This window comes from Chiloscyllium plagiosum, unplaced genomic scaffold, assembly GCF_037043375.1.
Source record: "Chiloscyllium plagiosum isolate Xiang-an unplaced genomic scaffold, Cpla_swu_hap1 HiC_scaffold_4, whole genome shotgun sequence".
Classification (NCBI taxonomy): domain Eukaryota; kingdom Metazoa; phylum Chordata; class Chondrichthyes; order Orectolobiformes; family Hemiscylliidae; genus Chiloscyllium; species Chiloscyllium plagiosum.
In genome coordinates this window covers 32800752-32821711 of record NW_028270142.1, presented here as the reverse complement: position 1 = coordinate 32821711, position 20960 = coordinate 32800752, and the positions used below count along the sequence as shown (strand labels likewise).

Sequence of the window (20960 nt, the reverse complement as noted above, 5' to 3'; positions counted from 1 at the left end):
AATGAATGTTAACTTTGCCCCAAAGCTGACATCCTGAATTTGGATAAAAATGCATACATGACCACCTTGTGCTTTTCCCTTGGTGTTACATTGTCTTCCTAATCCATACCTATACTTCAGTTAATATTTCAATGAGGCACAATTCTTATTCAGATCTTCATTTTGAATGAAGCTTTTATATGAATATTGCAAATCTTGCTATTCTCAGTGATGTATTTGCGAAGATTTTAGCTGGTTCCTAGAGTACATAGGAGCAACGTTGGTTAAGTCAGTAGGCACAAAGTTAACCTTAATGTTAAACCTAAATGGCAAAAAGCAAGAGGCTAATTAAGATCCTCTAATCCAGTTGAAAATGCTGCTTGGCACTGTCAGACATTTTTTACTGCTGCTTGACTTTAATCAACTCAAGTAGCTAATCTGGTATTTAAAAAAATGGAGTAAGCTTCATTTTAAAAGAATAATGAGAAATTGTGTTAAATTTTAGCTTGTAAAAGGAAACTTAACCTACTACCATTGTCTTAGGAAGGAAAATGCTCTTGTAAATAAGATATTTGGGGTAAGTGCTCATCCCTAATTTTCTGATTTTCCTCTCACATGCGTATTTTAAATCATGTAAAGTCGAAGACCTGAATAAACACCTTACTATGATAATTGACTTATTTTTAAAAATATGATAAATTCAATTTTAAATTTATTTTCATTGTTTCAGTTACTACCTATCAGCTTTTGCAAACTCAGTATCAATTTCTTCACAAGTGTGAAATAGATATGTTGTTTGTACACCCAGGAGCACTGCATAGGTACAGAGCAATAGCAGGACACAGCTTTAATGGAACAAGATTTGCACAGGTACAAGATTTGCTTTTATTGACTATATTAATTGGTAAATTGCAGATCTTATTCTTTTTATACATCATCTAGATTTGAATTTATTTGTTGCACAGTCTTGTTGAATTCCTAAATCCCCTTGATATTTTGTCAGTTCAATCGGGCTGGTAAACAGGCCTTTATGCTTGAGCACAAAGTCTAATTTCCCACTCTCGCCTTCTCTTCTGTTTCTTTTTTCTTTTATAGTTTGTACTGTTCGAATTTGATTGTATCCCCAAAGACTACTTTGAATAGAGCAGATCAAAGCTGTACTGCTGAACACCACAAATACTCAGGCTTATTTCTTAAAAATTAAACATGTTATGTTTGCTTGCACAGTGATCAGAGTGCTCTTTACGCTGATAACAATCAGTGTGAACTTTCTTGCTGCTGATGTAATGATGATGAATGCTGTGACACTGCTGTTTTGGACAGCTCTTCCCAAAGGAGGCAAAGAAGTTACTAATGAAATGAATAAAAGTAAGACTGCAAGAGAATAAAAGGGCGATAGCGAAAAAAGAATGTGCAGATCAGCTTATAGTAGGAAAGAAGTAAAACACAGCAGTTGTTAAAGAGCATGGAAGAGATCCAAGAGAAGATGTGATATTATAATGTGATTTTAAGTTAAGAAGGGTAAATTTTATCAATTAATTTTAGCCAATGCAATGAAAAAGCAGCCAGTAAAAACAATGGATAAATAAATAAAGCATCGCTCATGTAACAGGTGGCATAAGAAGTATTCTTCAGATCATCAATACAGCTCATGACACTCACACAAATTCATAGTGCTATTTTGCTGGGGTGTATATAAATCAATAAAGGTGCGTACCCACAGTTTTGCATAATCCTCCACTTTCCAAAACTGCAAGGACTACGCCAGAGGCCTGCTGAAATTTACAAAATTTTATAAAGCTGTGAAAGCCACCACAATCAAGTACCATAATTTGTTTTAAGTGTAGTTTTCCAAAATTTAGTAAAATTTTAACTCGACCAGTTGCTGTAAATTAAACAATGTCTGCTTTATTTTAGCTGTTTAATATTCGATTGGTAAAAATCCATAACTGGGTTTTAAACAATAAAACACACTTGAACAATACCTGATTGGTATTCACAGGAGTAGATTGAAAATAAGGTCTGGGGTACCAGCTTTTAAACCTGTTCACAAATACAAAAGGTATGGCTTGCCTGACTTTATCTCGACTGAAATTTTAGAAAGCTGCTTTTACAGCTGATTACCTGTGAGAGTTGATATATATTGACAAGTTTCAATTGCAGTTTGCCAATACAATAAGTGAAAAATAAGACTTTATTTCTGTACTTGGTTGTGGATGCAAGTATTTTAAACTGAAACCATGGATAGGCTCTCAGAAAAGTTCTGGCTGTGTTGTGAAATGTCTTTGTAAGTGTTTGAACGTAACAGTGATAGAAAATATTGCTAATAGTACATATAGCAGATCCTTTAGCATATTATCAATGGTCTAACCGTTATAATATGAAATGTGGATTTTATTTTAAAATACTGTTCAATTTCTTTGCCTCACAGTTGTGCTGGTGTTGAGAGCTGAGGTAATGAAAAATCACGATGGATGCCCAGTCACACAGTACTACTGCAGCTGAAAAGAAAAAAGTAGAGAATTCCATTGTAAAGGGATCTTCTCGCACAGATGTCAGTGAAAAAGCCATAGCCTCCAGTACAACATCCAATGGTAAGTCGTGTAGTATACGGGGATTTGCTAACAGTGAGAGCAGCAATTATTGTTTTTGTTCTCTGCATTCCTCATGAATAGATCAGCTGCACCTGGATTTCTGTTTGTTTTGGGAAAGTGTTGGTCGTGGGTGGAGGAAGAAGAATTTGGAATTAACGTAATCCCTGTTCTAAGACCAATGCTGAGCATTTTTTTCTTTCATGCTGCTGGGTTCTGTTCCAATTAAAGCTTCTGTTTGTAATTTGATGAGATTTTCTGTGATTTATTTTCTCTCTCCTTTAGGTGTAGAGGGTGCAAGAGATGCTACCAGTTGCACATATGTGCAAATATGCCTTAAATATGCTGTGGTGTGTTATGCCTCCATGGAACTGTCATTACTGAGGATGCAGTGTTTGGATTAGTCGTTTGCATGTAGTTTCTGGTTTGTGCAAGGGGAGAGTAGGCACAGAGAACACGGATGATTGGTAAAATGCCTAAATTGAAGTTTATGGATTAGACCCCTGACTTGCTGAGGCTGCTAATCCGTAAAATAAAATGCTTGATTCAGACTGAGGCACAAAATCGGTGCACCAACTGAGGATCATCTTACACATGTTGAGAGGAAGAAAATTACAAGCTGGGTGCAGACATGAGGGTTGAAACTTTATTGCTGGAACAGCACAGCAGGTCAGGCAGCATCCAGGGAACAGGAGATTCGACGTTTCGGGCACAGGCCCTTCTTCAGGAATGAGCAGAGAGTGTTCAGCAGGAGAAGATAAAAGGTAGGGAGGAGGGACTTGGACCTCCAAGTCCCTCCTCCCTACCTTTTATCTTTCGGCCTGTGCCCGAAACGTCGAATCTCCTGTTCCCTGGATGCTGCCTGACCTGCTGTGCTGTTCCAGCAATAAAGTTTCAACTTTGATCTCCAGCATCTGCAGACCTCACTTTCTCCTCGCAGACATGAGGGACTTCAGTTATGTGGAAAGACTGGAAAAGTTGGGGAAAGTTGGAAAGTTTTTTTTCATTTTGGGTAGGAAATGTTGAGGGAGATTTAAATTATGCATGGCGTTGATAAGGAAAGTAAGGAGCAAGTATTTCCATTCGTGGAAAGGTTGACAACCTCAGAACTGATTTAAAATAACTGGCAAAAGAACCAGAAAGGAGATGAAGATTTCTCTTTATGTAGTGTGTTATCATGTGGAATGCACTGCCTCCAAATAGTGGAAGCAGACTCTAGTAAATTTCAAAAGCTTATGGGACATTTACTTGAAGGGGAGTTATTTCCATGGGTAGAGAGAAAGAATGGGCATATGGAATTAATTACATAACTCTAAGAGTTGGCACACACATAAAGGGCTGAGTGGTCCCTCTTTATGGCATAGGATTCCATGTGAATATCACTGAGTTTTCCATTCTGTTCTGTTCCCTTCCCCTCTACCTTGTGTCCTTGCTCTGAATCTGCATTTTTGACCAACTGAAAAACCATCTTCAGCACAATATGTTTGGATTGCCTGGTGCAGGTGCTTTTCATCTACTCAAGAGGACAGCTAATGCTTTTAATATCTGTGAAGCTTTTGTATTTGAAATGTTGATATTTGCTGATGTTTGAACAGAGCTCTGAACCTTAAAATCAGTTCTGCCAAAACTATGTATTTGATGGATAGGTTCCTACTGTGTAAATTATTGAGTACTGTGACTTAATGAAAACTGCATTAATGTCATGGATGTGGCTATTTCCTTTAATCTCATTGCTCTTTTGTTCCAAATGGTAGGTGTATATTCTTTTTAAATTGTGTAAGAGCTGACAATGTAGTGTTGCAGAATTTGGAGGAACTGCCCTAAAAATTAAAGTTTTTTATGATTCCTCTCCCTACCCCTGAGATCTTCTCCCCCAGCCAGCTCCACCCCTGAAATATAGAGACGGAGATGAATTCTTGTGTCACCCCTCCCCATCCACTTTAATTAGCATCTTTAACTCTGGGGAGTTTGGCAAGAGGGAACAAAAAAGATCATCTTGGGGTAGTAATAAAAAACAAACAGTAAGGCTCTTGCATGGAACACTTCCTGCTGCAGCAGTAGTTTGTACTTTCCAGCAATGCTGCTGTTAAAGGAGTGTCAAAACTTTTTACCCATTTATGGCCTCATGGTCCGAATGAAGTAATACGTGACTCACGTTGTGTGGGTCAGAGTTGAAAAGAGGCAGTGAGCAATATGGAGAGCTAAGCCTGCATTAAACATTCTGAAAGGGGGTAGGGGGATGGGGTCGGGTGTGCAGACTCTCACATTATGATAGAAGGCAGTTAGGAATGCCATGAAACCCAATCCACAGTAGCTGATAAGGATCTCTGACTCCCCTGGGACAGGGCAGACTTTAGCCCTATTATGAAAACCTTTCTTACAATCCTGCTGCTTTCCCTTCCCCCAATCCACCCACCTACCAAAATGAAAAGGAAACATTCTAGAATTCATAAAAATGTCACTTTTTTTGTTGGGAGTTTGGGGTGTTTTTGAGTTCGAAATGAATATTGTCTACGAGTTTTTTCACAGTTATACTCTGGCCACACTAAATTATTTTAAAATAGAGATTAAAATAATATTGCAACATTTTAAAGAATAAGTGCTTTATTTTTGTATTTGAAAAGCCACAGAACAATTTATTTTTCCAACAGTTTAAGTGTCTGTTAAGTGGACTTCACGAGCTTTAAATGTTAATAATTCAACTTCAGATAGTTGTTTTCGTAAAGACTAGGGATTTTACATTAACTTTTATTTCTTTATTGGTCAGGCTAGCTCATGCTGTCTTTTTAAAGTAAACGTTGAGTACCACTCCAATTATTAAATCTTGGGAGACCAATCCTGTATCTTTACATAAACGGTAGCTTCATCCCAAGTTCTTTCATCTTTTTTCCACCTCTCCTGGTTTGACAGTTGAAAAGGTCTGACTGTGCCACACAATGGTTTGATTGGTTTCTCTGGGGGATGCTTTTCCCTGCTTCATCATTTGCCAGGCAGGTGGACCAGAAAGTCTTCTGATTCTTTTGTTGTTTCTCAAAGTCTGGGGTCTTTGAGAGAATAAATCCACCGTCATGGGATAATTTGCTAAAGGAGACTGGAGGAGGTGAGAGAAAAGCCTCTCTACTTGGGTGCAGAATTAATGAAATACTAATGTTCCAGCCCTTGCAATTGAAAATCCCTGGGAATGCAATGGGTAGAGACGGCACTTGTCATTTTTAAAATTTAAAACTATGTTCTTTGCTTCACAGCTATGAAGCTTAAACTAATGTAGTGTTTGCAGAATAATGTAATATTTAAAAGTACAGATCTTTACTCTGGTATGTAATTTTGAGCTATTTAAAATTTGTGGGGTGGGGGCAAACGTTCAAAGGAAAGTTCATGCAGAAAAGATCAATGCTCACATACACTCCTTAAGCTTTTAGATTACCCACTAACAGCAAGTAGTAGGAATTCCATGTGACAGAAGTAAGCTTAAGTTAACACAGGATAAAAAGTAAATTACAGATAGGCTGTCCTCAGCCATCTTTGTGGCTACAGATAAGGTTTCATTTCAGAACGGACAGACGACTTTTCCACTTACAGACCCATTCTGTTGCACCTGTGATAACAACTCTTGGATTCTAATTGAAATTGGTTTGAAAATGGATTTTTAGTTTTCTGTGTCTGTGAAAATATTGAATGGAGTCGAGCTGCCAGTAAGTATCCTAGACTGTGGAAATGTGGCAGGAAACTGGAATCATCTTTCAAGCCTGTATCAATGATACGACAGTTTTGTGATCTGTCATATTAATGAAATCATTGATCACTTGATGGAGTGGGTAATAAACTGCTTTCTGAGAATACTGTTCAGAAAGGCTGATCAAAGTCTGTGGAGATGAAAAAGTATAAAGCTCGAAATTGTTGAACCACCTACATTAATAGGTGGATGGCAGCTTTTGTTGTATGGGTTTTCAAACAACACATATCTATTGATTTTTGAATTTGGCTTCAAATATACTGTTGAGAGCACATTAATCAAATTGTGGATGTTAACTTGGGCATTTTAACTTGCGAGCATTTGAACGAATGCCGCTTCATATTTCTTTCTGTGTCTTTGTGTCATCTTTCTTCAGAACAGGAAGGGGAGAAAAAATCCTGATTTCTTTTTCATTTATTTTTCTAGTGCTCTGTCCTCTCTTGCTAACTGTGCACCCTTTCATTTCCATGTTGTCTTAGCTCACTGATGCACATGCAAGCTTTGCAATGACCAGATTCCTTGTGTTTTATTTTTAAGATGATTGTAATAGTTAAATCCACTAATTTTGAGACAAATATTTAGACTTCTGTTACCCATCGATATACTTTTACTTATTCTATGAATGGTTATGAATAATTTGTAAAAGTGAAGAAAGATGCAATAGTGATATTTCAATTGGTAAATGTACAAAGTTATTTTAACCCGTACGCTGCATTCAGTTTCTGAATTAACTGCTCTCAGTCAAGGATGGCAATGGTGTCTTTTAAATGCCCCTGGGCTAGGTTTAGGATTTCAGCCAGGATTCCTGCTGGCAAATGACTTCCTGTTAGAAGTATACATGTGTGCATTAAGAGCAGGATCTGGATCATCTAATGCTGTTCCTGAATGTAATTGCCAGTGAACACTTTGCTTGCATTTACACACAAAGGATGTATAAGTGAAGTAATTGATGGTTATTGGTAACTACGGTACTTTAATGTTAATTCAATAGATGTGTGTATGTACGTGTGTGTATGTACGTGTGTGTGTGTACGTGTGTGTGGTGTGTGTGTACGTGTGTGTTGTGTGTGTACGTGTGTGTGTGTGTATGCGTGTGTGTGTGTATATATGTGTTTGTGTTTGCATGCATTCACAGAGGGCCTAACAAGTGCTGAGCTGAGCTGTTTAGATGCTGTTTGATGCTCTGGTGCTTCATCCCAGTTGTAGGAAAAGTAACCTTTATTCCTCACCCCCAGACATTCTCCAGGCCAAGTCATTTTACTTTATATTCGCCATCTAGTTTCCCCCCCCCCCCCTCCCCCTCCCCCCCCCCCCCCCCCACAATTGTCTCCTCATACCTTCCACATAAGCCTACCCAACTATCCTCTTCTACCCAACTCCATGGCTTCTCATACTCTGTATGCCAACCAATGCTACTCTGCCCATGCTCTATGGCTCCTTACACTCTCTGTGTCAACTAATGTCCCTCTATCCACCTGATGGTTCTTTATAGCCCCTATCTAACTTGATGCCAACTCAGGTAACTCATCATCTCATTATTTCTTCTCCTGCCACAAATTCTGGACATGGTTGTTTATAGTCCTTATATCAATTTAGTGTGAACTCATGTTAATGACTCATCCATCCACCACTGATTGTTCTTTCACCCTTCACACTAACTCATGTGACTCATCCATGGAGACAGATGTCAGGAACCATGCTGAGGATAGATTAGATTAGATTACATTACAGTGTGGAAACAGGCCCTTCGGCCCAACAAGTCCACACCAACCCGCCGAAGTGCAACCCACCTATACCCCTACATTTACCCCTATACCTAACACTACGGGCAATTTGGCATGGCCAATTCACCTGACATGCACATCTTTGGACTGTGGGAGGAAACCGGAGCACCCAGAGGAAACCCACACAGACACGGGGAGAACGTGCAAACTCCACACAGTCAGTCGCCTGAGGCGGGAATTGAACCCGGGTCTCTGGCGCTGTGAGGCAACAGTGCTAACCACTGTGCCACCGTACCGCCCACCTAACAAAGTTCCAAAGAATCTCTTACAGATTTCACCATATTTTAAAAATGACAACTCTGATTGACAAAAGCCATTCAATACCTTGAAATCCCTTCAAGGAGTTAATCTCTTATATAAGCAAATATTAGTGTTTATAGCCCCACATCAAAGACAGCTGATCCTTTTGTAACCACTTGAAGCTATCAATCCCACAATGACTTTATATCCCCCCCACTCCTTCCCCATGATGACCATTGTTTAAGCAGCCAAGCAGTACCATTACAATGATGATATTCCTCCGGCTTATGTCAATAAACAGCCATTGAAATTCCAAAGCACTGGTCTTTTTTTTCAAATCAGAACCACATCAGGTTGTTTTCTTTAAAAATTTAAAAAGCTGGGGATTTGAATAACTTGACAGCTTGCAACCTTTTACACATATGTCTACTCTTAACAGACCTTACTCTATCAAAAATGTTGCTTGTTTGAAGACACCATGGAGTTCATATGGCTCTGTTGGTTCAAGTTTTCCACATGGCTAAATAGCACCCTTTCAATCCCAACTCCTAGTGAAAGCAGCAACTGTTGAAAGTGAGGAGGGACTTTTGAACTTGAGGGTCCGGTCCCGTTTTGGGTAAGGTGTTCAGCTCTTTTGTTTTTGTGAAAAGTTGGGCCATAGTATTTTTTGACCAGATGGGATATGGATCAGAGTTTGTTTTTAATCCTGTGACGCTGATTCTTCAACCTTTGCTTGACTTGTGTGATGCTCCATTGTGGAAATGTGATGTTGCTGAAGTTTCCTTTGCAGTATTTAATTTACATAATGACTAAAATAAAGAGGAATAATTTTACAACTTTATTTAGATAAGTAATTGTCTTAAATTTACAAGATCCCAAACTTGTCAAACAAAGCATTGTGAAACATCCTTAACAGAGTACATATTAGAGCAAAATGATGGAAGATATTAATCTATGGACCATATAATATCATTTGTGGCCATTATGACACAGCGTATGATTTTCTCCACCCGAGAAGTGGTGAAGAACAACAGTAGAATTCCTTCCCTAAAGGACATTGGAGATTGGTGAGTCAGATGGGTTTTTATGACAATTATTGATAGTTTCATAGTCACCATTACTGAGACTAGTTTTCCATTACAAATATATGAACTAAATTTAAATTTCATTACCTGGCATAGTGGGAATTTGAACCAAAGCCATTTACATGGATGTTTGGATTACTAATCAGTAATTTTAACACTATTTCACTATCTCGCCTGCTGCATTGCCCCTCCTTCTATTTAAACAGTAGCCTGATATTTATTGTTGCAGTTTATCTTATGATTGGCTAATATGATATGTATCTCCAACATTGGAAGAAGAAGGAATCTTGCTATTTGCTGCTTCAAAACAACCCTCCTCCCAAAGGTAGATATTCTACAAAGGGAGGGTTGGAGTATTGTGACTGTGCCAGCAGGGCAATCAAACAATTCTAGACAAATTAAAGTATGTATCTACATACTTTACATTTAAAGATTGTAAAAGGCAGTCACATTTGCTTGACTGTAAGATGCAGGTTACTTACCACAGGACAGTGTTCCACTAAAGAAGTTTCTACTGTAATTAGTTGAAGGTAGACAGAAGGGATCTTATTTGTATGCAGTCTCACAGTGTTAAGAGGTTTATATGTCAGCTTGGCTCAGTGAAAGATATTTTCAACCCTGAGTCATAGTTCTGGGTTCAAACTGATAGCAAATGATCATTATTGAGAGTGAGCTCTATTTTGGATAGGACATAGAATCAACATTGCATCTGCTAGCTGAGGCATATGTCAAAGGCAAGCTGTAGAAGACTTGGCTTGGTCAATATTAATTTGTCATCAAATTGTATCTAAAATAGTAAGTTTGTTAAACAAATGCTGTTTGTGAATCACTGCATTTGCTGAGATAATCACTTCAAAATTAGTCCTCTGGTTCCAAAGTGTTTTGAGACCCTGCAGAGATTTACTACTACATAAACACGTTTTTTTGTGAATGCTCTGTTCAAGAGTCACTGAAGTTTGCAGTTGCCTTAGTAATTCATTGTCCCTAGCAATCCAGTTGCTTTTCATGTGGGTGGTTAGATACTCATTGAACTCTATTGTTAACTCGATGAAAGAGAATTGAACTACATGTGCTCATCCAACAGACTTCACTAATTGTGAATGAAAGAATGAGAGGTGATCTCATTGAAATGTATAAGATTCTGAGAGAGTTTGACAGGGTAGAAGCTGAGAGGCTGTTTCCCCTGGCTGGAGAGTATAGAACCTGGGGCCATCATTTCAGGATAAGATGTAGGCCATTTAGGACTGAGAAAGGAGAAAAAACTTCATTTAGAAAGTTACCAATCTTTCAAATTCTGTACCCCCAAAGAATGCTCAATCATTAGGTGTATTCAAGTCTGATTTCAATAGATTTTTGAAGTCTAAACACAAAGAAATATGGGGATTGCATAAAAAATTGGTTTGAGGACAAAACTCAGCCATTGTCTTATTGAATGGTGGAGCAGGCTTAAGGGGTGGTAAGGCCTAGTGCTACTTTAATTTCATATGTTCTGATTCTTTTGGTTGTGAATGGCTCTGTCTCTAAATTGATATGTAGTCTGTACTTTCCTGAGGTGATTTATCTGCAAGGAGTTGTTTTTCAAAAACAATATCACAAACACATTGCTTCAATACTATCACATGACCACTTTGGTGGCTAAGCAGCAGATGACAAAGAACAAAGAACAATACAGCTCAGGAAGAGGCCCTTTGGCCTTACAGACTGTGCCGACAGATTTTGCCCATCCTTACTAAAACTGTATTCACTTGCAGGATCCGTATTCCTCTATTCCTTTCCTATTCACGTATTCATCCAGATGTGTCTGGAATGCTGCTTTTGTGATCATAGTTGTATTCAGGTATGAGTGAAGGTATAACTAGTTGAGACAATATGGTGATACAATTTGGCCAGTTGGGTTAGTGGTCACCTTCTACTTTATTGTGTAGTGCCAAGACTAACTGGCTTTGATATTTTGCTGATAATTCAGGAGTGAACTTTTGAAAACTGGGTTGTTTATAGCCTCTGGTATTGGCTGGAATTGCCTTAGAATGCGCAGCAATTTTCTCCTTATAAACTCCCTATAAGCTGCTTATAACTCTGTGTTTTTCTATTAACTCAACTTCTCTTCACAGATGCTGCCAGACTTGCTGAATATTTTTGGCACATTCTGTTTTCCTTTCGGTTTTTATACTGTGCTTATTACATGCCAGGATTGCTGTTTTCCAAAACATGAATACCTCCAAGTTGGCGATAACCCAAGTAAATTTGATTTGCTGAAGCAAGCTCTTGGGAAGCCCTGTGTCTTTTTAATTGAGTTTAGTGGCAGGTTTAACCTGGGCTTGTGACTGGCTGTGGGAGGCTCATGAGTCAGAATAGGTGGTCTCCAGTACCCCAACAAGATACTTCTAAATTTGATCAATGTTAATTTCCAAACCTATTTTTAATGGGATTTAAAATTCATTAAGTGTATTTTTGATTGACAAATTCTCTAATTTGTGCATTGAGCTGCTGGGAGATGCCAATGCATGCTTTTATACCACAGAGCAGTTCGAGCAGTGAGAACCTTTGATATCTTTGAACTCAGTACAAGAATGAATGCAAACTAAAAATGAAAAATTGCAAATCTATAATAAATGAAAATAACTTCATTTGCACAGTACAGAAATTGCTGGAGAAACCTTTTGGTTTATTCATTTATACAGAACATTTCATTACTTTTGGTACTCCAAAACACTTAGCCACCAATACACTGAAGTGTAGACATTGCTGTAATCTATTTAAGTGCAGAAATTAAATTACACGCAGTAAGATCCCACAGACAGCTGTGAAATAAATGAGCAGATCTTCTGTTTGTTTGTTTGGAATCTTCCCAGCACTTGAGTGATGTAGACTATGTCAAAATGTGGGAGAATCACAGGAAAGGTTTAGTGATGTCAAAAGTAACAAGTCACATTTCCCAACTAAGTTTGGGATGTTGACATGAGATTTTTGCTAGTGAGCAGTGAGAGGTCAATTAACTGGTATTATTTCTCATTACTACACTTATCATTACTTAATCTAATCTCATTATTATGCAGGTTCCAATTCTTCCACCAGCCAGATAGAAATCTGATGGCAATAATTCCTGACCTGACCTCAATGCAGGTGTCTGGCAACTCGCAGCTCACTGCTTGCTCCTCCGAATCTCCACACATTCAGAAGCAACATCTCAGAGTATGCTCATGGCCACATCTGCGTACATCCATTTACATTGGCAGCTGACATGTGTCAGCTTCTCCACACAATCATAGCACATCTCCAGCCATTTACAGCATGCTTCTGCACTTTAATGCTGCGCTGGCATTAGCTCATTAGCAACTATCTTTGAAATGCTGCTTCAACGACAATTTGTGTGCACAGAGAGGCTCTCAGTTTATGGATTGGACCAGGCTGCCTATGCGGACATGACAGTTTCTCGATTTCTTAGCACTCACTCACCTAGCGTCCACCTAGATGTTCACAGCACTCCTGTCTTGCCTTTTATTGCTTTGCTCCCATAGCCAGAGCTAACAGGGGCATACAGTATTTCTGTCTGGACTTGCCTTTGAGTGCAGACACAAAAGGCCAGGCAGCCTGTCATGGTTATTAGCAATGATCAGTGAAGGGGTGGAGCAGTTACTGTACAGCATCATGCAACATCAATCTCACACCTGCACCATATCCAGCAGCAACCACGCAAATGTACTTCAAGCAAATGGCAGTATTTCAATTTTGAAGGGGAATAGTCTTCCGTGAAGTGAAAGAAAACTTCTTTCAGTCAGTGGTATCTGACACAGTAAGTCAAGTTCAGACTCTGTAGAGGTCAGCTGGATGCTCAGTGCTGTCACGATCAGGATCCTCTCCTTGTAGTGGATGAGGAGTACCCTAGCACCCCGCCATCAGTCTTAGCTCTTTTGTCCAATGGTTGGCTGACTTCTACTGGAATGAAAAAAAGGAAGGGATTGAGTACAATTAAAGAGGCTGACATTATTTATCGTGCAAGAGATGGGATGTTGGAGAAGTGTCCCACTAGAGTGAGTAGGTTGTGCACAGGCCATGAAGTGTTTGTGGTAGGGAGGATTAGGTTGGATGACAGTAATGAGGGAAGATATTGCATGCAATAGTGAGAGAGGTAGAGCATGAACTTCATCTTGGGACGTGTATGCAATAGCAGCAGAGAGAGTAAGTTTGAAGTAGTGGTAGAAAGACAGTGATGCTTACCCTGACAGAGTGGAGAAGGTCATTGATCTTCTTAAACTGCTGAGTGATCCTCCAGATGACTGAGACAACACTGACCTAAGTACAACATCTGGCCATTTTGCATGCTCTTTAGTTGATGCCTCCACTGCTGATTCTGTGAAAAGAGGATATCCCTCCTTTGCACGAGCACTGCCAATGCCTCCTGGTCCCGCCCATAAAGCGTGGTGCCAATGTCATGAACCTTACAGGGCAGCTCCAGACTGCCAATGCTTGACCAGGTACACAATGATCTTTTAACAACACTGCTGGTGCCAGGAATCCTGGGATATCCCAGCAGTGGTGAGTATTTTCAAATATGGCAGGTTGAATGGTAATTCAAGCAAGTGGTGGGCCATAGGAACGTGATTGGTAGTTAATAGGGTGACATTGGAATGATGGTGCAAGAAAACATGCTAGGCCTCAATGAGAAAATCCCCAACGAAACTTGATGAAAGTGACACTTAACCAAAATATGTTAAGATTCGGTCCTGGATGTGTTGTTTGAGTGACACACGTTGACTGGGACAGCAGTAGATTTCCCAATTCCTCCGCCTCCGCCGATTCTGCTCCCTTGGAGGACCAGTTCCACCACAGAACACACCAGATGGCCTCCTTCTTTAGAGACCGCAATTTCCCTTCCCACGTGGTTAAAGATGCCCTCCAATGCACCCACATCCCGCACCTCCACCCTCAGACCCCACCCCTCCAACCATAACAAGGACAGAACCCCCCGCCCCCCCCGGTGCTCACCTTCCACCCTATCAACCTTTGTATAAACCAAATCATCTGCCGACATTTCCGCCATCTCCAAACGGACCCCACCACCAAGGATATATTTTCCTCCCCAGTCCTTTCCGCCTTCTGCAAAGACCGTTCCCTCCGTGACTACCTGGTCAGGTCCATTCCCCCCCCCCAACCCTGCCCCTGCCATTGCAGGAATTGCAAAACCTGTGCCCACATCTCCTCCCTCACCTCCATCCAAGGCCACAAAGGAGCCTTCCACATCCATCAAAGTTTTACCTGCACATCCACCAATATCATTTATTGTATCTGTTGCTCCTGATGTGGTCTCCTCTATATTGGGGAGACTGGACGTCTCCTAGCAGAGCACTTTAGGGAACACCTGTGGGTCATCCTCACCAATCAACCACACCACCCAGTGGCCCAACATTTCAACTCCCTCTCCCATTCTAACGAGGACATGGAGGTCCTGGGCCTCCTTCACCGCCGCTCCCTCACCACCCGACGCCTGGAGGAAGAACACCTCATCTTCTGCCTCGGAACACTTCAAATCCAGTGCATCAATGTGGACTTCAACAGTTTCCTCATTTCCCCTTCCCCCACCTCACCCCAATTCCAAACTTCCAGCTCAGCACTGTCCCCCTGACTTGTCCTACCTGCCTATCTTCCTTTCCACCTATCCACTCCACCCTCCTTTCTGACCTATCACCTTCATCCCACCCCCATCCATCCATTGTACTCTTTACTACCTTCCCCCACCCTCCTCCCTGACCTATCACCTTCATCCCCACCCCCATTCACCTATTGTACTCTTTGTTACATTCCCCAACCCTCCTCTCCGACCTATCACCTTCATCCCCACGCCCATTCACCTATTGTACTTTATGCTACTTCCTCCCTACCCCCCCACCCTCCTCTCATTTATCTCTCCACCCTTCAGGCACTCTGCCTGTATTCGTGAAGAAGGGCTTTTGCCCGAAACATCGATTTTCCTGCTCCTCGGATGCTGCCTGAACTGCTGTGCTTTTCCTGCACCACTCTTATCCAGCCGCAGATTTCCCAGCTCTGCTTTGAATCGATCCAAGGGATCTTTTATATTTACCTGGGAGGTCAGATGCATTTGAAACCATTGTTATGCTTTAGAATGCACACCCTACCTCAGAAAGCAATTGTAATGATGTCTGGTGCCTTTGGTCAAAAAGGTTGAACTGGAATCTGAGCCCATATTAACACAAATTGCACCTAAGCAAATTGAAAATGACAGAGGAACTCAAACACTTCCTTCAGTGCTTATTGTTGGAAGAAGAGGGAGAAATAAAACTTTCTATACTTTTTGACAAAATGACTGTTTGATTCTGTTGCCATTGAGCTGTTCATGGCTAAAACTACAAAACAGTTATTGTCTCCATGGCATTCCTGCTTTTTAAATCAAATTGGAGTTTAATTGAGAGTTTTAATCCATTCCAAATGTATTTTCATTCCAAATTTTGGATAAAATATTGGACAGTCAGTTTTTGAAAGGAATTTTATAAGCATTTTATTACAGGATTTGGTAATATGAATTTGAAGTGCTGTCAGGATTAATTTAACCTGAGACTTGTATTTGATTGCTGTGCCATTTATTTTACTGCTTTTATGGTGGACTGTGTTTTATATTCCTATAGGATATATCAGTTCTTTTTCCTTTTTTCATGAGGAATGAATTGATGATTGCTCCGATTTCACTGTGTTTTGTCTCTGAGGTATTCTCTCCATTCTTTCTGCAAACCTAGGTCACCCCAACTGTGATTGTGAGCTTGAAAGAAGATCTGTGATCAAAGGCTTTAACAATATCGTTGGTCTTTCGTGATTGATTAAGAATAGAAGTTCTGAAGGATTTTATATGCTTGACTTTTTCCTCATTACTCCAGGTTGTGCAAATTTGTTTTAACCATTTGTAAAGTTTATGCTTTGTTTTGTGAACTGAAGCTCATTTGGTTGTAATGAACACAACAGTAAGGCTGCTGTTGTTCCAACAATAGTGTTTTGACATGGAATAGGATTACTTCTGACCAATCAGAAAGCAGTTGTGGAGATTATGAGTTACGAAAATCATATTTTAAAACATAGAAACTAGGAGCAGGAGTGGGCCATTTGGCCCTTCAAGCTCGATCTGCTATTCAGCATGATCATGGCTGATCCTCTATTTCAATTCCATATTACTATTTTCTCCCCATATCATTCGTTGCCTTTATTATCAAAATAATCTCTTATTTGAATATATTAAATGATTTGGCTCTACACTCTTCTGTGGTAGAGAATGCCATAGGTTCACTACTGCTTGTGTGAAGAAATTTTTTTTATCATTTGAATTAGATTATCATTACATTTTTAAAGCCCTCTTTGAAATCTCTTTCAGCCAAGAATTGGTATTTTTTTCACTTGAACTATGTAATATGTATATATTAGAAAATGATAATTATTGGATTTCACTTTTATTCATCAGCGTGACATGCTTTGATTGGAGTCCTCTATTTGTTCCCTTGTGCTGACATTATGATGCAAGTCAGCTTAGAAAGGAGGAGGTGTTGTACGATTTCATAATTACTTGCTGGTAATAAGTGTGGTTCCTGCCTTTGCCAGGGCAAAATTCTCTGTGTGCCGACAGCCACCCTCTTGCTCTGATAGATTATTCCATCATACATCACCCCACTAAAGAGATGGGGAGAGATTGCTGTCACGCCACCTCCTTCTTCAGTTAAGAGCATCATCATGCTCACACCTCTGTCACCCCACTACCACCACCCCGTCCCAGCCCAGCAGCCAAGCAGCTGAGAAACCTTCAATTCTATCCTTTGCAGTTTACCTGGTTGGATTGAGTGATGGGATTTAATTTATGTGATCTTTACAGGAGGTGAAGTACCCTAAGGCTGCCAAATAAAAGCAGTTGAAGAAAAGAAGAGAATGTTCTTTTTTTAAAATCACACACTCTCCTGCACAATCTATAAAACTCACAGCAGGCACACCAAGGTGTCTTAACTTGATTATACTTAAAAAAAGAAGTTACAGGAGCTGCAAGTTTCTTCCCTCTTTGAAGAAGGCATAATGCAGAAGGAGCCATCAATCACTTTTAACTTACTTCCTAAGTTTTACCAGTTGCTTGTGTAGAAGACTGCCTCAAGCTTATTTATGGTTTATTCTGTCTTACGTTGATTTTAACTTGGAGATGGGCCCCCTCAATGGTTTGATAAAATTGTTTGTAGATGTGAAAGAGTATCCAAAGATAACAAGGTACAAATAGATTATTTTGATAAGCTATTTATAAGTAATAACTTGCTTTTGAATGGCATCTTTAGTACAATTATGTGCTGAATTGCTTCTTATTGGGGAGAAAGAATCTTAAGACCATACTTTTCTGAATTGTAGTGTAACAAATTTATCCTATCAAACAAGTCCAAAATGGAACTTGTTAAATTGTTTCTTTGATTTATTTATTTTTAAATTTTCTACTAGACCCTAAAGAACTCAATTTGTTCATGAATGTGTTTACAGTTGTTTTAAAGAAATGAATATTGGCATATATTTAAGAAAGTATGTTAAATTTTGATTGCATGTTCTTTGTGGGCACTAAGCAGACAATGCTAATTTTACAGTAATTTACTTTATATATATTATTAATGTATGCTTTTATTATGACACACTTTGTTAATTTGTAGAAAATTAATGAATGTTTTCCCAGTTCTTCCTGTTTCCTAAATAATCTTTTCATACTTAAATGTTATTTTCTACCCCTTCTCCCAAATTGACTTTTTATGGAAAGATTTGTATACACACATCCACTGTCAAGGAAAAGAGCACAATATATTGAAAGATGCTTATCATAGTGCAGCTACAGTAAAATGAATGCAATATGCACTTTGCATTAAGAAGGAATCTTTTTGCAGTTTTACTTGAAGATTTGTATCCTTTTGGATTGGTGAAGTAGTTTCTAATGGTTGACCTTGTTACTCGCTACTCATGTGCAAGAATTCATGTGCCACCATTTTTTCTAAATGTCTCAGAGGAGATGGTGGTGTTGAATGGTTTTATTGCACCATTTGATGACCTGTATGTACTTAACCCAAGCTACAGATGAGCAAAGTGTCAATAGTTGTCTGCATAAACAGTTGTGTAGATAATATGCTCTTGGAAGACAAATCTCTTTGAAAAGAGTTACTGTTTTGGATATGTCACAGGCTTTTGTTAAAAGTGGGAGACTGTGAGTTGTAGGGTTAATCTTAAGGAGCAGCCAACAAAGAAAGTGGCAAATCCATTGTCACCTTTTCTAAGTAAATGATTAACATTTCATTGGTTTAGATAACGGAGAGCCATCTCAAAACCCAGTTAATAAGGACTAATTATATTATTTGCATAATACAGGCTCAATAAACTTTATTTTACTCCTGCTGGGTAGTTTATCAACTTGTCCTCAACATGGTTAAGTAAAAGTTTCTGATAAAACTTTGAAAACGTGATGCCACTGTTCTCAAATCTTGTCAGAAATCCTGCGTTCTCAATTTTTTTTTAACAGTGCAGTTTATTTTCTGTTCTAATTTCCTGAAATGAGTGAATTGTGCAATATTATGTAAGTATCAATGGTATGCAGCCTACTTTATAATATAGTACACAAAGTGTATCTTACCTTTGAAATTTGGAGGCATGGTTAAGATCAACAATACATAAAAAGAACTGCGGATGCTGGAAATCCAGAACAAAACAGAAATTGCTGGAAAAATTCACCATGTCTGGCAGCATTGCTGGAGAGAAAGCAGAGTTAATCTTGCGGGTCCAGTGACCCGTCCTTAAAACTAGACCTGAAACATTAACTCTGCCTCCTCTCCGCAGATGCTGCTCAACCTGCTGCGTTTTCCCAGCAGTTTCTGTTTTTGCTAAATTCAATAATATAGTTGCAGTGATTGAATTTAAGAACTTAGGACTTAGGAACAGATTTCTAGGTCTTGAATGCATAACGGTGAGAAACCTGGGAGAGCATGTGAGAAGTTCAGCAAGGGCCTCCTCAAAAATGGGGGAAATTAGCTACATTTTCCAGCAGAGTTCCAAGCATCGAGATGAGATTTTCTTTAAGCATGGCAAAATGCCTATTATGAGGGGGATTATTTATTACTTGTTGAGAGCCTAATTAACTCCACATTCCACGTCATTAACATGAAACTTCCTCTCCTACCAACCACTGAAAAAATAAGATGCTTGAGAATTTTCACCGTGGAAGTCCCTTTTCCTGCTTGCTCCTCTGGACTGCCATCTTAGATATCTGGCACCAACATCCCAAAGCAGGACAGAGGCCACATGCACCCAGGCCCATGGTTGCTCGCATCCAATACGTGCCAGCCTATCAATGCCATCATGACACATCACTGCTGCACTTTGAAGCATGTGGCAACTATTATTGAAATGCTGTGGCAAGATCATTTTGTGCCCAGGTATAGGCACCCAGCTCATGGGTTGGAGCAGGCTGCATCTCTGGGATTCTCGCTCGCTTTCTTAGAACTCAGTCACTTAATGCCTATTTGGAGGCTTGCAGTATCTCTCCTTGCCTTCTTGCACTTTGCCCCCCCCCCCCGCTTAAAAACTCATAATGCTACCCACTTGCCTTGCTATTTAGTGCTGACGCAAAGCCAGACAGCCTGTCATGCTTGTTAGAAGCCAGCATATTGTACATTGCTGCATCACTCTCACAACTTATCAGCTAACACGCCATGTACTTCAAACAAATGACCATGTATGAGGTAAAAGTAAAATCGCCATACTTTTAACAGACCAAAGGACTGCTCTGTGTGTGTGTGAGAGAGATAATTGGTGGTGGTTAAACTTGAGAGTTACTAGGCTCCAAGCAAGGGGAAAGGTTGAGGAGGAGGATCCTTCATTGTAACCTCAATTGGTTTAGGAATTGAACCCATGCGACTCGCATTATAAGCCAGCTAACCAACCAAGTGAGCTAACCAACCCCCAGCCATATGTGAGGTCATGGTACAATAACCCTCACTGATGATCAGACTTGTTATCAGTCCGCATCTGTTCAGTGCAGTTAGACTCAGGGATTCATACCTGCACAGTCTGGGGAGTGGCAGGAACACAGCAAGGGAGCTGGACAGATATCAGTCAGGAGTCTGATCACTCATAGTTTGGGGCTGTTTGGCTGGGTTCCTGTAGGAGAGTGGGCCATGTTCAGCTGTCCACTGCATACCAGGAGTAGGGTAGAGTGTTTTGAGGAGCTGGGATGCAGAAGGTATAACAATCGTGAAGGGGGCCAATTCAGTATATAAAGTGGGGAGACACTGGATCATGGATGAATAAGAAGTCATGTAGGAGTGGGGGTGCGTGGTGGTGGGGTTGTTGACAGTGTGTAGCAAACTGGCATCTGGGGGAGGACAGTGAACTACAACACCTGATGTTCACCACACATACTTGGGATGGGGAGGGGAAAGTTTAATAGATTCAAACACAGAAAGACAGGTTGGTGGGGATGAAAAGGTGAATTGCCTATGGGGTTAACAGAGAGGCTCATCAAAAAAAAATGATGGTGTTTGGGAGT

General features: G+C 39.9%; 1 protein-coding gene across 2 annotated transcripts in view; it reads left to right on the top strand.

The window, feature by feature from the left end:
* LOC122549307 (transcription activator GLI3) overlaps nucleotides 1-20960 on the top strand; it is a 382007-nt gene that overhangs the window by 44537 nt on the left and 316510 nt on the right. Inside the window, exons 2-3 of one of the 2 annotated variants that reach the window (XM_043688905.2) lie at nucleotides 788-849; nucleotides 2411-2573. In XM_043688905.2, coding sequence (XP_043544840.2) covers nucleotides 2450-2573 — 124 coding nt within the window. In that variant the 5' untranslated portion in view covers nucleotides 788-849; nucleotides 2411-2449. The remainder of the gene's footprint in view (nucleotides 1-787; nucleotides 850-2410; nucleotides 2574-20960) is intronic. The other variant, XM_043688906.2, reaches the window with a different exon arrangement.